The following is a 21,096-nucleotide window of genomic DNA, read 5'->3' on the forward strand; positions in this document are numbered from 1 at the left end:
TATGAACAGTATGCTCTCATTTGGAATTGACACTAATGAATGCAAGGCCCTTTCCCCCTCTTGTTTGTACCATCAAATTAATTAGCTCTATTGTGACATTAGTATTTTTCTCAAGCAGTTCAAGGCTTGAGCATTTTCCTTTCTCTTTCTAAAGGGCATCTTCGGTGCCCTTTATCTACCATAAGAATCATGCATCACTTGTATTTTTCAAAACTAATGCTGTTTATTGTAAAAACTGATTGTGATGTGAAGATTGTTATATGGTGTGGCAAATTGCCCAAACAATTACTGTAAATGCATGAGCCATAAACTGTACTGCCAAGGACACTGGTAGGTTAGTTCCTATAAAAGAAACAATTAGAGTCTGAGGTGAAAATAATAGAGATGAGATGACAGTTATTGAAAAGGCAGAACATCCAGTTTAATGTTGTAAATATAGGTTTGTGGATTACACTGATGGTTTTAAAGTGTTCATGGCTTATTGAATGGAATAGAATATTACATACTTTAGAATGGGGCCATAATTATTATTCCTTTTTAATTGTGATGTCTGATGCATTCGTGAGTGGTTGTTGAGAACATCCTCACATTATACTCATTCTAGTTCTAAATTATCATCCTGCTCCAAGGGTTTGGGGTTTTTTGTATTTTATTTTTTTAGCATTTTGTTGTTCAGGGTCTGTTCTGAACAAAGTATTTTCTCTTGAGGAACTCAGAGTGCTTAGAGGGTTACAGCAATAATTATTTCAGTTTCAGCCTACACACTTCACTGCTTTAAATCATCATTAGAAGTTTCATCTCTCAGCAACTCCTGCTGAGGCAGTCTTAAACTCCTAGAAATCATTAGATAAGAATAGCTTATCTTTAAAACAATTTGTACGTAAAGGTATTGATAAGAAATTGGTAGAAATTAAAGGAATACATTTTTTTTCTTAGGAATCGTCTAAATGCATTTTTTGTGGTTGCTAAAGAATTTCAATCATTCAAACTAGATTTGCAGCACATGAAGACTGGGGTGCATAAAAAAGATGTGCACCGTACAAGAAGATGTTGCGATAGAATACATAGACATGAAGAAAATACAAGAAAAGTAACATTACTGCATGAGAAAATTAAATTGTCTTCTGTGCTTTTAAGAGAGGACATAGGGATGAAACCAAATGACATAAATTTAAAACATTAGACCCCAGGGTGAGCTCTAAACAATTGGACACAGGATTATGACTGGTCATGTAAGACCAGAACTGAGGAAAGTCCATCCAGGGTTTGCAAGAAAAATACTAAGTGAGCAGCAGCAAAGCAAAAGAGCAAAAGAGGAAAAGGCAGTCAGTGCCAACACTGCAGGATGTGTGACCTCCAAAGTGCCAAATCCATTGAGGGGAGGGGAAGCAGTAAAGTGGCCGTGAAAGAAAGTTGCGAGGAAGCTAGGTACTCAACTGTACTACCTTTCACGGAAATGCTCCGAGTCATTTTCAGGATTTTACATGTTGTTAAGAGAAGCTGATCTTAATGCATCAGAGCTGTGTTGGAAACCTCGTGTGCCAGACCAAAGTTCAGGGAGGTGTTGGGCTGTGGACCTGGGCAGCTGGCTGTGTCCTCAGGCCGAAATAACTGCCTTCTATAAAATCCCGGGTCCTGGGAGCTAGACCTTAGGCAGGGCTGAAACCGAAAGCTGCACAAATTACAAAGAGAGCAAGACTGGAGAAAGTGGTCTGAGCACAGAATGGAGCACTGCTGTCCATGCTGACAACAACAGCAGCGGGCAACTGAAGCTCAGTGAGCACCGTCCCTCAGTTCTGGGCTCCTCACACACACACACACTCAAATTTCTACTTGCCAGATGACTGTACCTGAAAATATGACCAATTCCTACCTAAGAGTACTTCAGCTTCAAGTTATCCCTCCTTGTGGAGATGTCATATGCGCCTAAGCCATAATGATGCTATTCATGTCATATGTGGCAGTATCATTGCCTTCTGTTTATACATTTAATTTCTTCAGAAGGTATTTAAAAAACAAAACTACAACAGAAAAATTATTTAATTTAAACAATGCAGAAAACAATAATTTAAATTAAATTGTTAGATTCCAAATTGATTGAGATTACACAGGGTGAGATTCAGAAATTATACTAAAAACTGCAAAGAAAATCAGCAGCCATAAATGAATAGCTGTGTGAACATCAAGTAGAATAGTATTGATTAACATTTTAAAATATTATGCCATTACAAGTGATCCTATTAGAATGAAGCTGTATGTAAAATCAGAGCTCTTATTGCAAATCTAGACGAGCTTGATTTTCTTATATGACCTTCAACTATCAGCGGTGTTAAAGAAAGCTCAATCTAGTTCTTAGTAAATAGGTGTCACCAAAATAACAGGACTGACACTAATTAGCTCCCTTGTTGATAGTCAGGACACAGAGGATAGAGGCAGGGAAATGGAGTGACCCGCTCATCATTAGAGCTGTAGGTGAGGATATTAGCACGATAGTATGTCTTGATCTGCAGCTACCATCTTGAAACTATGCTGTAAATAGAAGACTGCATTATCAGAAAAGTCAGTCTCACAATCTTCATGAGCATTTTGCGCAAAAAATGGAGCACTAAGAACCTCTTCTTCAATGTGTGAAATCTGTGGAAAAGAATATATTTCCCCTCTCAAGGAAATGCTACTTAGTTTTCGTCATCTCAACAAAAGAGACTGACACAAAACAGGAGTAAAGTTGAGCCTGCAAAAGGGCAATAAAGGACTGCCTGTAACTTCTAAAGAAGGAGAAGTTAGAAAAGGAGTTTGGAAAGTGAAATGGAAAAAGATGCTCAGAATAAGCAGTATATAGTATGATGATTAATAGTGTCAAGGGGTACAATTGATCAAGAGAGAAGCTTTAAGGGAATTTGAGTGTTTTTTTCTGAAAAGATAATTCCCAGTAGGGTTCAGGCAATGTTTGTAATAAACCTATTTTTATTAAGATTATTGGATTGGTGCTATCCAGGGGATTATATTTTCCAATTACTACTATTTTCATTTTTCAGTCTTAGTTTATGATTGAAGCAGGGACATAGGTGGCACAGAACAAAATGCATTGGCCTGGTTTGGGATGAGAATAATCATAGCCTCAAAGCAAACAGGGTCCCAAGAAATTAGTCTTTATTTTATAGCTCATTAAAAAAGACCTTGAGTTTTAATGGCAAAACAATTGTACTATTTTTAAAAAATATATGTAGATGTGTATCTGTCTATTTGAAGATTTTAGTGTCATACAGACTGAACTATGAGCCAAACACAAATTTGGTGCCAGGCTCAAATCCTTAATACAGCCCTATCTATCCTGAAATCTCATGACCATAGGTATAAATACTGCGGAAAACCCCATGCATAATAAATTATATCTCAAAATAAGCTACAGAATCTATGAACAGGAAGATTGCAACTTTTATCAAACATCTTTATAACTCTGTCATGATTGTCGCACCTTTTTACGACATGCACATAGCATTGTTGTAAAGAAAACAGTTCAGAAGCCTTTTAACATAGCTGTTTTGCACACACACTGGTCAGAAAATTACATAAATCCCTCGACAGAACTTGAGAAACAAAGAATTTATTCAGGAAAGACTTCCCCAGACAAGATCAGAATATCCATTGACAGCTCCATTGTGAATTAGTAATGCAGCACCTTACTATTGTGAAGCTTATCACCAGTGCCAGGCTGCTGAAGAAGAGGAAAAGCTGAGTAAGGAGTCCAGATTCCCACGAAAGAGCTAAGCTTGGCCTGACGTCAGAAAAGACACTTCTTAGGCTGCTATTTTGTCTGGAAGGGTCATAGTCCAATACCATAATGGTGTTGTAGAATGGAGTTGGGGGCAAAGGCTGTCTGTTCTTCTCTGATTTCTGTGTCCCATTGTTTTAAAAGATGGAAGGACAGAAAAGCAAGTACCATCAACAGGTCCTGCACTTCTACCAAATTGTGTCTACTTTGGGCACACTTGAGAGGAAAAAGACCTTAACTTATGTGGCACCCAGTCTTTCCCTGGATCTCATGTGGATAAAAGTAAAGAAGGAGCAGTCCCCTATTGGCATGTCACAAGAGAGCAATTTCCTAGAGGCCGACTGTGGTTTGCTGAGGCACATATGCGAGAAGATGACAGATGTCTTAGAAAGATTGTAGAGCGATAGATGGTGGTCAGGTGAGACTAAGACACAGATACCATCCCTGGGAAGGAGAACAAATCAAATGACCCCAAAAAGCCTTAGCCAGTCATTCTTGAGAGAGCAACTATGATCTAAATCTTTCAACAAGTATCTTAAGAAGATAAAAGTCCCAGTTGTTATCATGACAAAAAGACGCTTTTATAACCTTTTTTATTTGCATGCTCTTATTACCACACAGCAAGAAGGCAGCTGTGTGATAGGTATCAATATTTCTACCAAGACGACCTGGGAGACACTGGTGCAGATTTACTAGGGTAGCTGGGAGAAAGAAAGACTGACAAACTCCCTCTCTGCCACAACATGAAGTGATCCATGCTTGAACATTTTAAACTTATCGTCCAACAGCCATAAATATTATTGCGGTTCACATTCAATTGTGTATCTCAGTGCTCTTCAGTGCTCTTTAAGACTGCTATTAGTAACCAGCAGCAATAAATCTTTGGGCTTAATGTCAGAGTATCAGCTGGTTCCACAGATCAGAAGGAGAGTGGAGAGACAGTCAGAAAGCCAAGCCCCTCATTATGCTTTGGCATATCAACTAATATTTTCCCGTGTGTCACTGAAGATCTAGGGATCAAATAGCCTCTTCTAACATGCTCCCACGGTGTTTAAAAGGTCTTCTGTCTTTCTTTGCCATATGGCAGGGACTGCATTTAACTTGCAAACTATTTGTTTGGACCATTTTTTCTACCTTTTGTAACTAAGCAGAAAATACGTGTTCTATCTTAAAAATTCAAGTATAATGGGCAATTGGTTCTCTGAACTTAGGCTGCAGCTGAATCAATTTCTTCAATTTCAGAGCCACGGTGCTGTGACTGGATCGTGGCTTAAAGTTCATAATCAGAATAAACAGCTCAGATTACATTGGTAGTGAATGCATCGATTAAATATGGCTCCAGTGTTTTCAGTTAGTGTTTCTCTGACTTTAAACATCTTTTCAGGACTAACACTTAGCCAAGTCAAGGTGAATGTAGCGGAGCTTTTTTTTTTCAACTGAACATTTATAAACTATGATGCCTGAACAGTGGATGGGAGGCAGAGCATTGAAATGGTCATTACCAGCCTTGTTCAATTTGCAAAACAGATATCTCACTAAACAAAAGAACTAATGAACAATGGAATACAGGAGTTTCTTTAGCAATATATTTCTATTTGTCTGAAGGTCCTTAATCAGTGGTATAAAAGAGCATAGAAATAAGCTTTGGTCCTGTAAATATTAACATTCAAGGATAGTTTTACTCATGCAGAGTTCTACAAAGTTCAGTGAGACTCTTGGCATTCATTAATTTATTTATTGCGCCTGTTGTAGGATCAAGTCAGCTACTGCATTAAAGAGCTCTAAGAGTCAGTTTTAACAGTGTTACAGTACTGACATATTTAAATTGATGAAATTGTAGCAACTGCAAAAAAAAAGAATCTTACAAGTGTATAGCCAAGCAATACATATATAAACACAAGTATTTGCATATCATACAGTTGAGAAATGATACTCAGATTACAAAACATCAGTTTTGTACGGTTTTATGCAAACAAGAGAACAAGCTTTACAGCAACCAATATTTCCCATTCATTAGAGCAAAAATTTCTGTTCTGTAATGTTGGTGAGAGCACTTTTTAAGGTAGATCATGGAAGTGACAGAGAAACTGCTGACATAAATAAGATTCAGAGTAAATACTAGCCTAAGATTGACAGCAAATCTGTTGTTACTTGAAAGTTTAGAAGATCATTTTAATATTTCCATTGCAATAAATGGATAGCACAGTCCACAACCACCAAAGGAAAACTGAGACAGTTTTTCAGTCTGCAAGTACTCTCCAATTAGAACAAGAATGGTTATCAGGCATCTATTTGTTCTGTGTGTGCTATTCTCATCCATAACTTCCACCGGTTTCTTTGGCATTTCTGTGATTCAAAACTTTATGCCATTAATTTCGATATTATCTTTAGGATCTTTAATATATTTCATAAGGCCAGGTTGGATGGAGCCTCGAGCAGCCTGGTCTAGTGGGAAGCGTCCTTTCCTATGACAAGGTCGTAGGAACTAGATGATCTTTAAAGTCGCTTCCAACCCAAAACCATTCTGCGAAAAACAAATAGTAAGTGGTTTATCTTAAATTATTTTAAATTACTTTGGAAAGTAAGGCTGCAGCAATTTCCTTAAAAGATAACTCAAGTCACTATTGAGAAGCATGTCCTAATACTCAGCCTCAGTTCCACAGCTCACTTTTGTCCTACTTGTCTGAATAATGTATTTTAGACCACCTTAAATAATCATCCTGCATTCCTGATAATTACGGTCTTCAAGTACCTGGAGAAGTCTTATTTTGGTGTCAGTGTTACCTGCTTATACAACTGTCAGAGGCTGGCAATGACCAGGAGAAGGGCTGGGAATACTAGGTCAGATTGAATAGCAGGGGACTCCTGCTTTTAGCTGTCTCCCTGTGAATGGATAGATTCTCTAGCAGCTGCTCTCCCGGTAAAAACAGTGACTGCAGTCACTGCCTAAAAATAGTAACAAACTTTAGTCAAATCCCATAGCTGTATGCTGATCAAGGTGTAACTTGTGACTTGAAATGCCAGAAACAACCTTGATATTAAACAGCAGTACACAAAGAAGACGTGTATTTTAACGCCTTTTCTGCTCTCCTTTTCCCTTTCTGATTATGATGTGCAATAATAAAATAAAACAAGCATTAAAAGGGAATGTAATTTAAATGCCATGTTTTAAATAAACCAGCTGGGAACAATACAATTGTTCCTCATAACAAAGCATGTGTGAAGCTATTTCCACCTTCCTCAGAAGCCTTTGAGTTTTTAATCACATTGTGGGTTTGTGAGAAAGGTCAAGATGAGCTGATGTAGAACTCCATTTGTCAAGGCGGCCTAAGCACTGATCTGCCATCTGCCTGCAGAAGACTGGCTGACCACAGTGCAGTCCTGCCAGGCTGGATCTTCAGCAACTTACTTCCTTTGCCCTCCTTCAGAAAGGGGATGAGATAGCAGCTGAAGATGGGAGAGTACTCATGCACAGAAGATATTTCCTCACTGGCAAACAGGTTGCCCAGAGATGTCGTGGATGTCCCATCCCTGGAGGTGTTCAAGGCCATGGTTGGATGAGGATTTGAGCAACCTAGTCTAGTGGAAAGTGTACCTACTCCTGGCAGGGATGTTGGAACTAGATGATCTTTAAGGCCCCTTCCAACGCAAACAATTCTACGATTTTATGAAGCTGACACTGGTGGCCCACAGACACAGGGATTTTTCTCTCTTTCTTCTCATATCAGATTTTATATAGAGTAGTTCTTGATGAGGCATTGCCCTATTTTGTGTTTTGTTTTAAAGTGGCATAACAGAGGCAAGTGAACTGTTGTACTAGCGTTCAAAGAAAGGTACATTCTGGCAATGATGAAAAAAGCACAGGACCAACATCAATTCAGAGTGACAGACCTGAGGGCTCGGAAAGGTGAGAGGGGGATAACTCTATCTGTTATGATGAAAGCACTAGCGTCCACCTTCCTTGTGGCAGGACAGGAATCTAAACACACATTTTACTCTTTTGTAAAACAATTCTTATGCTTATCAGCCATTTTTCTTGTGCTCTTGGTACTGCTGCTCTTGACAGATGGCAAACCAGGACCAAGCACAGAAATGGGGCACAGCCACACCAGTGACAGTGTAAATGGTTTGCAGGTCATTATCACTGAGCTGTGCAGCATGATCTACAGGAGTTTGCCTCATGCATCACAGAACGAGTCCCTGTCTTATCAGGCTAATGCAGGAGCCTGGAGTTCACAATAAAATCACGTGGTCCAGACCAGGAGAAATTTGTGTTCAGAATCATTATCCATGTTCCAACAGCACAAAAGTCAAACAAAACCAGAAAACAGTGGAGCTGATACAATTAATTTACATTTTCCTAAATGTTTAAGTGTGTGTATACATGATAGAAATATATTTAGAAGTACGTATAAGTTAAATGCATACTTCCAAATAGACTAAAACATAAAGTAATTCATTCATATGTTATTTTTTCAAACTATATTTTGTACCTGTGAATCCCTTCAAGATTTTTCAAAAACATTAAAAAAGTTAAATCTTATGTTGGGAAGAATTTTAGCTTGGAAAATACAGTTAGAAAATACAGTTAGATGCAAATGCTTTATGTGACTTTAAGAGAAGACTATTTGTTCATGCCTAGACATAGATGCAAAGGTAAATGATACATGTAATGAATAGGCAGGGTTTCAAGTCATGTAGTTCTGAAATCTAGACAGTTTTCAGCATTAATTATTCCATGCAGTTTTACTTCCCACTATTCTTTATTTCAGGTGCAACTTTTGAGGGTTAAGTCCTTTTTATTTTGTTTCTTAGTAATGGTGTCAGAAGCTACCCCACTGCTCTCATTCACAGAACCCTATCCTGGCTCATATTCTTATGGGTAACGTGATACAATCATTTGTGTTTCTTCAGTAACTTCCTCTGAAAGTTCAAATTATTCCTTTCTCTTAACTAACACAACTAATCCTCGCTAATGACATTTAATGAGCCACACAAGTATGCCCTAGAGTCGGTCAGACTCTCTACTTAGAAAACATAATTCTTTAACAGTCTTTTTTTAACTGAAGAGGTAAATTGCACATTTAAGAGAAAGCATAAGTATCTCAGGGCCAAGATTTTTTTTAAAAAAGTTATAGCAGGTTTCTGAATTTGAATTAGGGACTGAATTAATTGTCCCGTTAAAACATCTTTCTATTCAGATTGCTATTAAAAAAATCTTTAGTATAAAACATCGAGCTCATGGGCATGGATAGCAATACCCCCTATCTGCCGATTTATTGTGTGAACCATAAGTTAAATTATTACTTCTGTGTATAACTGTTTGCACTGCTGTAGCTCCTAATACAAGCTAGTTACGGTCCAGGACCCCCACTGGACATATAGCACAGCATATATACAAGACGCAGACCTTATCATCTGAAGATAAAACAAGAGGTGAGAGAGAGAGAGGCTGGTGGAGGAGAGCAGGGAAACAGGCAGCATTGTTAAACATGTTATGAAGGAGTCATAGCACATCAGCAGCCTCGCTTTGCCAGTTTTGGGGGGGTTTGTTTTTCTTGCGCTTTTTTCTAGACATCAAAGCAAAGGAGTTTTAATGAGGGTCTAAAGGAGAATAATGAGGTACTTTTGCAGATGTCTGCAGGGTGTTCCTCCTCACTCAAAGGGGCAACATGTACAAAGACACTTTGAAAAACAAGTGAGCAATGGAGGTTGGCATCTTAGTTCTTTTGAAACAAAAGGCCTTGATGCTGACCTCATTTACACTGGTGAAAGCTGTAACTCCGATGAAGTCAGTGAAGTCCCTGTAGCATAAAATTGGTCCTGGATTACAATCTGCCAGAACTGTCTTTCAGAAGCTTTGGCAATCACTGAAATTGTGTTCCAAAAATACTTTCAAATCATTTTGCGTTTACCGTAAGTTCTTTTTATGCCTTTCTGCCACTAGTGTCTTGAAAGTGTGTTAGTTAACATTTTGCCAAAACAGTTAACGGTTAACAAATCTTAATATAAACAAGTATTTGACCACTCTGGCTTTAATATCACAAATAGACACGTGTGTATGTGTATATATGAACAAGTATGCACCTATGTGTATATATACACATATATATCTATGCGCACAGATACACACAGACATACGTAGGTATATACATATTCCTCTGCAGCCTGACAGGGAGGGAGACAACTTTACTCTCCAATTAGAGACAAGGAAATTTTATGTTAAGGAGTAGACCTGTTAGCTCCTTTCCCATTTTTTAAAATATCTGTATGTCTGACATATATACTACATTTAGCATATACAGGTAAAAGAGATTCACACATTAAAAACACTTCTACAACTTATGCTAGCACTAGATATGTCACAGGAGACTTCAAAGAATTAAACACTTAGGAGCCATTTGACTTTAGATGTTCAATTGTATCTAAATTTGCAGCTCAGTTCTGAAAGAATCTGGAAGCCCAGGGCTCGCTTAATTAAGACTCAGCATTCTGTGTCCGTCATCTTCTCCACGCAGGCTACCTGAACTCAGGCTGAAGTCACACTGCCTGCGTATGCCTGTGGTATTCCGTATCATGGTCCTTCTGCAGGGGACCTCAGGCTATCTTATTTACCCAGGATGGGTCGTGTGACACTTCTTAAAGGACAGATATGACACACAGAACAAGGCACAAAGGTCAGGATCTGACTACATGGCAAGTAAGGGCATCATTCCCTCAGTTCCGACATGTCAGGATGTCCTCCCACAGAAGCATCATTGCAGTGTCTCTAGACCTGAGCCAAGGGACACTAATTACCATGAGAGCTTTATGGACTGACTATGAATCAAGCCCCAGGTTAGCCGCACGGCTGCTCTTACACCATGGTGTTGATGCAGGCACTAAGCCATATTGTGCACCTGTCCTCACAGGGCTGACATGCAATTAGGTCTAGCAGAGGTTCTCAGCAGGTCTGGGTTTTGAGAAGGGAGGTTCTGCACAGGGGAAGCCCTGGCGGTCTCCCTTCCCCTTAAGTTCCCACTCCTGCTGCACTTCTATTCCTCCTTTCCCACCAGTTAAGTCCAGTGGAAGAGCACCAGGGAAATGAAACACCACTACCTTACTTGGAAAGAGTATAGGAAATAAAAACCCAACATGAAATCAGTTTCAGGATTTAACTATTCCAAAAGATGCTGCAGGTAAAACACAGAATCAGTTCTGCAGCATTCAAATAGATTATAGCAAATCCGTTGAGCAAAAATCTGAGAAATTTCTACAGGCAACATTGTTCCGCTTATACACATGAGTTAAACAGAGTAGGAAGCCAAAAATTACTGTTCCCGAGTGTGTCTTTTACGTGGGGCTAAATTATAAGTTAACCACTCCCACTTTATTCTATAATTAATGTAGGGCTTGCCTATATCTAATTGCAATAATAGATACGAGATAAAGTCTATGTATCTGTTTTTTCTTTAATATATTACTAATTCCGCCTTATAAATCATTACCCATTTCGCTATTTGTGAGACAGAAACATCAACCAGTGGAATTATTACTCCAATATACAACTTGCAGAATAGCCCAACCGCTTATAGGAAAGGTCATATCGGCTATTCTCTTTACAAGAGGATCCTTCCCTGAGTTATCTACTTCCTGAACCATCAGTGCTGTTTTTATTATAATAATTGCATGGAGAGAACTGAATATTAAATAAATCATGTGAAAACTCAGGATTTGTTTTCCTTTTAATTTTTTGTTGGCTTATCAAGGGAATGGATGTAAAGTGTTTTAATTGTACAGCTACCTCAGTCTGAAGAAAAGCTCTCACTGATGTCAGCTCAATTTATATCCTACAGAGATCAAAATCAGTACACAGCCCATAACTTACAGACCCTCACGCTACTTTTCAAATGAGTGGCATGCATGCCATATATCTATGATCCCAACCAACCTGTCTGCAGAAAGCTACTGGCTCATATATACAAGAGATTTACTGAAAACAAGTCGGATCCAATTTATCATTGAAAAAAAAAATAGAAGAAAACAGCAGGGGCTGTGTCAGCTCCAGCAACCACACTTAGAAAGATATAATTAGCCAGCTATATAATAAATTACCAAAAGTTAAGGTGTAATCTCACCTGCTTTGTGTCGTCTTTAAGCAGCCTTTAAGATGTCTATCAGAAACCTCTTTGTGTGGCTTATTATCCAAGTTGGGTACAGTTTCTTTCTTGTGACAAATCAGTGTGTAATTTCTATCATCGTTGTTTGCCCAAAAGGTACCAACTGATGTCTCATAGCGTATACAGAACTCCACCTTAGCTCCATCTTTCTGGTAAGGAGGCACCAAAGAAATCTTAAAGCAGAACTGATCGGTTTCACTGCCACAAGAATTAGGCATGAACTCTGCAAGGATATCATAATAACTGAGCCAGTTATTCAGTGTCATCCGAACATACACCATTTTTTCAAAGGATACATTGAGGACTCGTATAATGCCATTCATACAGGTAATCCCAGGCAGGAAAACAACTGACTCCAACAGTACTTTCTGCTCTCGCACCTTGTGCAAAAGTTCTTCTTGCGAAGCAGGTAACATAAAGAGTTGAGAGAAATAATATTCCTCCTGAGGGAAAACTTCATCAACTATGTCATCATTTTGTCCTGTATTTGGAACTTCCCAGGTATTGAACTCTTTAACAGACACAAGATCAAACCCAAATGCATCAGCAAATGAAACTTTTCTTGCAATGGTGCTGGGGGTATCTGCCTCCTCTTCCTCTGAAGAAGCAGAATTCCGCCTTCTGGGTAGTGGAGAGAAACGAGGTTTAATGTCAGATTTAACATCTTCATCCTCTGATGAGAAATCATTCACAGTGGGGACTTCTAATAAGTTAGCCCTGCTAAACCGACTAGGTCCTTCAAAAGACTCCATTGGGCTCTCTGATATAAACTGAAGAACAACTGTACGTCTAGTAGCAGCTGATATTTGAGACACTGTGATTTAAAACAAGGATTAATATTACAGTTGACATTGCAAAAGGGAGGCAAGCCTATTAATAGATGCTATGGTGTTTGAGTTATGTTGGTCTGTTCTCCATCTGACAATATTAGATGTTACAAATTCAATGACACATTTCAAGTATTGCATTCCCTATTTTTATGTGGCCGTACATGCTAAGAAAAACAGCATTTAAAAACTAACTTCTTTGCATTGTTAAACTGCACAAATAGACTTATTTTTAGATAATCAACTTATGTTGCACAACAAATTCATCACATTGCACAAATGAGGAGTTATTAATCTCTGATTGCCATGTATTCTTCATTAGGTAAATAGTTTCTATAGTGTGTATTATTCTTACATATATTTTCAAGGCCATTCTTTTACAATGTTTTCATATATAGAAGTGCAATGTCACATTCTGCCATATGTATATACAATGCTAAACCAGTGGGCCAGGTCCTAGGACTATGCTAGCTTTTTTCTAGCTAAGGAGTAGGCATCGCAATCCAAATTAACCAGGAATGCCATAAAAAATTGAAGTGAGTACACTGGAGACGAATTTGTAATGCACCATTGTAAATATGACTGAATTCACCACTAATTAGATTATGAAATCGTCTCATGCTAGACTGCATTAAGCATCATCCAGCCAAACAGAGAAAGAGAAAAGCAACTGGCAGAATTAACTTGTGCAGCCAACCCTGAAACACAAACCCTGTGCCACACAGCTATAAACAACAGGAAGAAACACGTGGCACTGTTTAAAGGGCTCCCAAATTTTGTGCAGGCTATCTTCCTTTGATCTGAAATGAAACCATGGCTTCTCAATCAAGTTAATCAGTTAACATTTGGCTTTTACTTTTATGTCATTCCATGCATGGAAAGATGAAGTCTTTATGGGACAAAGATCATGAACGTGACATGTCAACTTTTTTTCCTTGACATTGCTTAACCTCTCCTATTTCCCCTGTGTCTGTCTCAAAGGGTAAGTCTATGCAATAATTTAATAGCGCAGTACGAGCTAAGAAATATAGCAGGATTTTCTTGGCATTAACCACATCAGGAGCTGACAGCATTTGTGGCATCATCACAGATCTTGGTGCAGTCTAGACACCTAACTCTTCATACACAATCCCAAGTGGTTCATGTCTTGTAAGCCACCTTGAATAATTTTCTTTGTTGTTAGGGTGACTCTGGTAACTTTGAAGTTAATCTGGATATGTCTATTACCAGACAACAAGGTAGACAACATCTTACCATGAATACCTTTTTCTGGTGAGCCATCCTCCCACACCACAAGAGCATCTCCAGGTCTTTCCAAAGCTTTTCTATCTTAATTTCTCAATAGCTGTCCCACTTGCCACTGTAAAAAAAATAATTCTTCGCTAGTGCCATCATATTTTAAGACAACAGCATATAAGGAGAGATCTATAAAACAACTTTCTACTATAAACTACATAATGCCTACCACAGCACATAAACTTTGTGGATATTGTCAATTTTGAACCAGTACTGCACAATGCTGTATTTTTCAACAAGGGCCAGCAGTAAAAACATTCAAGATTTCTCATTTAAAGGTAGATGGTGGTGCTATCCAGCCATGTATTCATGAGTCTCTAAGAAAGCAGTGAAATCTCTAGTGCTTTCTTCACTGAAGGGTCCAGAGTTTTTCTCACTCAGTGGGATCCCAGAAGCATCACTTCTGCCTGTTCTTGCTTACTGCTCGGCACATGGCTGCAAAGCTGATTTGCCACATTTATGTTTTGGGTTTGTATCTTATGAATTAAGTTCAGATTGGAAAATCAGGCTTCTTGCTGTAACGGCAACTCACTTTCTTCTGTCAACATAATCTAAGAAAATATTACTCTATCAATTATGCAAACAAAGAGAACAGACTTATGACACTGTTACCTTAATAGTTACAGCTATTTCTGTGAAAAGACATTTCCCCTTTCTCATTCTGTATTTTTCTTTATAAAAAGCTGCATAGACTAATGCAAATGGAAGGTCACTTCCCAGGTGGGCTCTGGTGTGTCATGGAGATAAGATGCACAGGAAGGATGAGGGCTGCCCACTATCTCCATTCAGGGGAAGGAAGAGTGTATCTCATACCAAGGCATGCTTTGAGAATGGGTCAATTTCTCGTTGAAAATGGAAGGAGAAAAGCAGAAAAACAAAAAAATATGGAAACTGGTATTTTTGCTAGACTGTATGAAAACAGGTTAAAGTCCAGTTAAAAAGAGTTTTGATCTGTTGACTACTTTTTGTTGTAATTTCTATTTTCTTAATGCTTGCTAAAACAAAACAGTGATTTGTCTTGGTCTAGCACCAGCACCAGTTCAGTTAAGGACACTCTTTCCATTGGCTTCAGCAGGTACTATATTAGACATTCTGCCCAAACACTCAAATTGCTGAATGCCACGTAAAGGGCTGTAGGTTGTTCTGAAAAAGAAAAAAAATGTATGCATATATTTATTTTTTAAACCACATCATACCAGTGACTTTAATTGACTCAGATTATCCTGTGCACTGGGGTCTTGCAATTCATTGAATTCAAATTCTCTGTTTCTCTGGATGTAAGGAAACTTGAGAGCTGGGAACCAAATGGTTCTTTAGCAGTTTAGCCTAAGTGCTACCACTGAGCAATAAAGTCCTCAGCTTCATGCCATTATCTACTGAGAGATGCAGCATGTACTTAGTAAGGTCAGTTAAAATAAGAAACAGAAAAACATTGTTTAAGAAATAAACAATTTAAAAGAGGGAAAAGATTCTTCTTTCGCAAAGAAAGAAATATCAGTGGTAATAGGAGTGGAGGCCAACAGACATAGCTGAGAACAGAGGAAGGCCACACTCTTTTGGAAAGCAATTTCCTATTCACAAACTTCATCTTCTTGAGGGCAGAGAGGCAGAGGTTTATGTCTTTTCTGCTCCTGATTTAGGACTTGTCTGGATAGCTTGTACTGAGTTGAATGTTTCCTGACAGTACAAGTATTTTATCAGAAATGTATATAGAGTTACACTGAAACAAGCATAGTTAAACATATAAGAATGGCACTAACACTGTGAAAATATTGTAATGAAAAATAATATTGTTTGTTCTCTGCATCTTGCAAAATGATGCCCAAAAATATCTAAATGAGGCATCAGTGTATCTGTTTCCTTTCAAACTGCAACAGCAGCAGATGATCTTAGAACATTTTAATGGAAAAACTTCTCTAAATCACTGCTTTTCCAAAGCCTCATCTTCCTTACTGTTTTTGAACACAGCAAATTCAAACATTGGATCAGGACAAGGGGTTTCTAGGTGTTCTTAAACACTGTTAAAGTAACAGTAGAAACAACAGGTAGAATTGAGGAAAACTGTAAAAACTTAAGCGCTGCATGGGATTGCTTCTCTATTGAACAACATAGTAAATATTACACAGAAGAAAATCACAGAATTAGCAGGTTTGAGACTTAATTAAACACACAGCAGAGTAACAAAAGCAATAGCCAAATAGACTTTTAATTAAAAAATACTTGCACCTGCCTATGATTTTGGCATATCTATTGTTAGCACTGGCCAGTTGATCTTTCTTGGCCTTAACTAGGAGGAGAGAGAATATACCTTTCTGCGTCAATTGAAAAACAATTATGTCTTAATCATCGACTAAAGATGAGCATATAAAGTCTGGTTCCACTTGGCTTCCTAAGAGTGTATGCCCCAGTGCCCTAGAAAACTGCACTTCTTCACCTGAGAGTATGAGATGTATTACTTACTTCACTGTTATTAAATAAATCTATTAGGATATGGCATAAAAACATTTTCTCCTTGCAGAGAACACTGTTCTGACTGTCAAAAACGCTGAACAAGAATCATAGAATCATAGAATCACTAGGTTGGAAGGGACCCACTGGGTCATCGAGTCCAACCATTCCTAACACTCCCTAAACCATGCCCTGATGGAAGATCCTAAAGGTTATATCTCTTAGAAAAAAAACATTGCTGGTCTGTTGCTAGAGGTATTTTGAAACAGCAATTCATTCTTTAAGTTTGTAGAGCTAAGGAAGAAAGTACAGCATTTCACTAAAGCAAGATTTTCTCTCTAAATTCCATGATTGAAGTTAAATATCAGTAACTAAGACTGAGTAAGGACAAAGGCTGCCCTCAATTGTTTTCTGATTTTAGTTACAGGTTGTAGGCACTGTCAGATTTTTTTACAAAACTTTGTCCTATGACTGCAACTGGTCTGCTCTGTCACCCAGACTACAAACCAGGTCACTGTTTAAAATACGTATGGTTTTTAGAGCACCAAGTAGAAAAATTGCAGTCTTTGTAAACAGATTAAAAAAAAGAAATATTAGAATTATTGTAAGGGGATAGCACACATTCATAGAATCACAGCTAAGTCACTGACAAAACTCTTTTAAACTAAAGTGATGACTGAGAGTCAAACATTCACAGAGGAAAAGACAATGTTTGCACAGTGAAAATTCTAAACAGATTGCATTACTGCAACAGAATTTCCAAGTTTTCTGATTTTCCCATTCATCTTTTTTTAAAAAATTATTCATTGTCAAATTGAAATCATTAACAATTTAATTAGCCTTGCTGATAAAGTTAGCCCCTTCTGTGTAGTGGTGTTTTGTGGGAAATCTCAGATTTCTAACAACTCAATGTTTTAGCAGAACTGTAAAGAATGCAGGAACAAAAACGCTGTTTTAATAAGATGTATGTGGATATTTGAAGAATAATCTGTTTCCCTGTGCTGGAAAAAAATCTTTATAATAAGAGTAGACAGTACACTTTCTCTGCCTCTTTTCAGATAAAACTGGACATTAAGCCAGGAAAGGTGTATCTCTCTCTAACGTGAAATCTTTGCAGACACTTCAAGCAGTGACAAGATTCCCACAAAGAACAGAATAAACCAGAGAATTTGCCTTACATTTTTTAGAATGAACCTTGAGTTGGGGAAAGAGAGAGATTTTCTCCCTTTCACCTCTGAAGACAGGAATAATGTGGAGAAAGGAGGAATAAGCAAGATGCCCAGAAGTATGGGATGAATATTGTCCTGAGGGCATATTTGAAAAAAAAAATCAAATTCTCAGAAAGCAGGGCTTTCAGCCCTTCCAAATATAGCTTTTTCTGCTCACTCATTTGTCTTTCATTCCCTTCCTTTACTTACTTAAAGGATTGTTCATCTCTTCAAGTATGGAGCCCTTTCCTGAGCATTTTCCTTATTGCTTAGGATTTGAGTTCAAGTTTTCTGCTTTTGACTTTCAGGCCTTTACTACATTTAAATTTCTGAATTCTTCAGTATGACTCCTTCTAAAACCTCTACTTCCTCAGTTTCTGAAAACCTGCCTTTAAAACTGAAAACCTTAATAGGATGGTTTTGCTTGTTCTTGATCTAATTTGGATATTTATTTCTCCTAACATCTTATACATTAGAAAGTAATTTCTTTACTGCAAGGATGATGAAATAGTGGAATGAGTTGCGCAGAGAAGTCATGGATGCGCCATCCCTGGAAGTGTTCAAGGACAGGTTGGATGTGGCTTTGAGTAATCTGGTCAAGTGGAAGTTGTCCCTGACTATGGCAGGGGCGTTGGATCTAGATGATCTTTAAGGTCTTTTCCAACTCAAACCATTCTATGGTTTTTGGGCATGCAAAAAAAAATATAGATGCTGGTGCTCTCCAGCCATGTATCCATGAGTCTCTAAGAAAGCAGTGAAATCTCTAGTGCTTTCCTCACTGCAGGGTCCAGAGTCAAGGACCTGTGGCTAGTTCTTCTTTAAAAACATGGACAATGTTTCTTTGTTGGAGATATGGGGGAAGAAATATATAGTCCTTGTCCACTGAACGACATTTGCTCTCCAGTCTGCAACTGCAGTGTTCCATAAAAAAACCCAAATCTAAGTCAAAATAAGCTAATCATCTGTAGCAAATCCAATATTTTGAGCTTAAAACAAACTTTTAGTCTTATAATTGTAGAAACCCCTTTAGGCATGACCTGCTTACAGTTGCAACAACAGATATGAGATGACTTGTAATAAATTATCTGAAGTGCCAGAGCACATATTTCAGAGCTAATCTCAATAACTTCTGCTATGATCTGGCTACTGTTCAGCTGCAAATAAGAGAGCAGGAGTAGCAACTGGGTAAATTAGTCATCAGAAGTTTGTGAAAAGCCACCAGTAACGGAAAGATGATGGCAAATTTGGAACATCCCAGGCAGGGAATTTCTAGGTATAGAGCAGGTGAAATGAATGCCTTCAAAACAAGTCATCACTGAGACTTCAGTCCCATGTTCCTCATGTCATTACCAAGACTTTTGAACAGACAAGGCTGTTAAAATACCAGTTACACCTCATTTACAAACATTTGTGTTAAATATTGCAAGCAATTGGCTAAATTGGTGAGAATCGGTGTCAGGGATGGTAAGTTCTGCAGCCAGGCACTAGATAGGGGCAAAAAGGCAGTTGCCTGAGTTGGGGAAGCCCCGGAAAAAACAGGAAAGCAGGAGGGAGTGAGGAGTGGGTGGCTCCTGACTGCCAGATGCAGCAGCTGCCACGTAGCAGCTGACGCAGGGGGTGGCATGGCAGTTCGTGCAGGAAGGGTGCTGGAGCTCGGCCAGAAGGACCAGAGAACCATGATGGCCACCCAGCAGAAAATTAAGTCTGTTCCAAGCTCTGTACCAGCCATGCTGATGTAGCTTCAGAGTCAGAGCTCCCGTGGCTGCATGCTGCCACCCAGATTCCAGGCTGCAGAGCATCCCTTCTTGCACTGGAATAGGACACTGGTGAGGAATTCACACAACTGGTGAGAGTTGTGTTCAGGTGGAGGAACTCCTCTGCTTAGTGACAGAACTCAGGGAGGAGGTGAGCAGGCTGAGGACCACCAGGGAGTGTGAGAGGGAGACTGACCACCGGAATAGCACTCTTTGCTCCCTGTCTCAGACCCAACAGGCGGGCGGGCCTTGTGTGACAGAGGACCACACATCCTCTGTCCATTCAGCTAAGGAGAGAAATTTAGGAGATGAAGGGGAATGGCAGCAGGTTCCTGCCCAGCGCATCAGGTGTGTCTCCTCTGTGTCACCCTCAGCCTCTCAGGTTCGTTGCACAATAAGTGCTCTGCAAGTGGAACCAAACCGCAATGAGGATGATGGGGTCTCAGCCTAGAGATGTTCCCTAGGTTAAGACACACTAAACCATCCATCAAAACCGCCTCTGTTAAGAAGAAAAGATGGGTTATTGTCATAGGGGACTCCCTTCTGAAGGTAACAAAAGGTCTAATCTGCAAACTGGACCCATTACGTAGGGAAGCCTGCTGCCTACCTGGGGCCTCAGTTAGAGATGTAGAAAGAAAACTTCCAACGCTGGTCAGGCCCACGGAATTATCATCCTCTATTGAAGAGTGACGAAGCTGGTGAAGAGCTGGTGAACTATAATACTACATTATGAGTCTTGACTCCTGGTCATAACAGTTTAATAGGTGCTCTAGTCCCACCAGCCTACCACCACCCACTAGCCCTTCCCTTTCTCTCTTTCTCTTTCTGCTGGAATTAGGTCTGAATGAAGCAATCAAGGATTATTTTCAGAATGCATCAGAGCCTGAAGAACAACATCAACTTCAGCCTCATAAGGTTGAATCTTCACAGCTATTGTTGATGCCTCAAAACATAGATCTAATTTGGAAATATATATTTTGAAAATATTTAAACATATTTAATTACCTTTCTTGACTACTCCCATGAGATTAGTATCTTGTCCTTAACTGTGTCAGACCTAAGCAAGCTGAAAGCAATGTCAAAGTTCAAGCAACAGTTCGTGCTTTGAGGGTCCCAGTGCACATAACTCACTTCCTCTGAGTGGTACTTGCTCCCTCAAGTGGTTCCCTGGGTCAGCAGGACCAGTCACGTGCATACTCAACATGAAAACTAGTTGCACAATTAGGATCAGAGAGTTAATAAGAAAAATGAAGAGCAATTTCTAGGGGGGTTGTGCTATAATTCGATTTCACCAAGAACAGGTACCCTGCAGCTGCAAAATTTGATAATAAGTTTCATTTCACATAGTATTTTCCTATAGCACATGAAACAAACATTTATTGTGCTAAATGCAACATGTTTGACTAAGTAGAACACAGGAACCAGCGTATTGGTTTCAGTTTGTTCTGCATATCGCTGGAGGGTCTAATCCTTTCACAACTCTACCTAGCCACCATCAATTTTTCATTAATCATTATGTTTCAATAGGGAACACTGAAGGGTGTTTTCTCAGATTATAACGAAGTGGGAGGCTAACGTCATGGTTTGTTTAACTTCATACTTAACATAGTATAATTATTTTGTCTTTTTTTT

At 38.8% G+C, this 21,096-nt stretch overlaps 1 protein-coding gene across 3 annotated transcripts in view; it reads right to left on the minus strand.

Annotated features, from left to right (window-relative positions):
• PPP1R3A (protein phosphatase 1 regulatory subunit 3A) overlaps positions 1-12,707 on the minus strand; it is a 34,914-nt gene extending 22,207 nt beyond the window's left edge. For all 3 annotated transcript variants that reach the window (XM_009566656.2, XM_054056742.1, XM_054056744.1), the window contains exon 1: positions 11,890-12,707. In XM_009566656.2, coding sequence (XP_009564951.2) covers positions 11,890-12,683 — 794 coding nt within the window. In that variant the 5' untranslated portion in view covers positions 12,684-12,707. The remainder of the gene's footprint in view (positions 1-11,889) is intronic.
• Positions 12,708-21,096: the final 8,389 nt, after the last annotated feature.

Source organism: Cuculus canorus, chromosome 1, assembly GCF_017976375.1.
Source record: "Cuculus canorus isolate bCucCan1 chromosome 1, bCucCan1.pri, whole genome shotgun sequence".
Taxonomy (NCBI): Eukaryota; Metazoa; Chordata; class Aves; order Cuculiformes; family Cuculidae; genus Cuculus; species Cuculus canorus.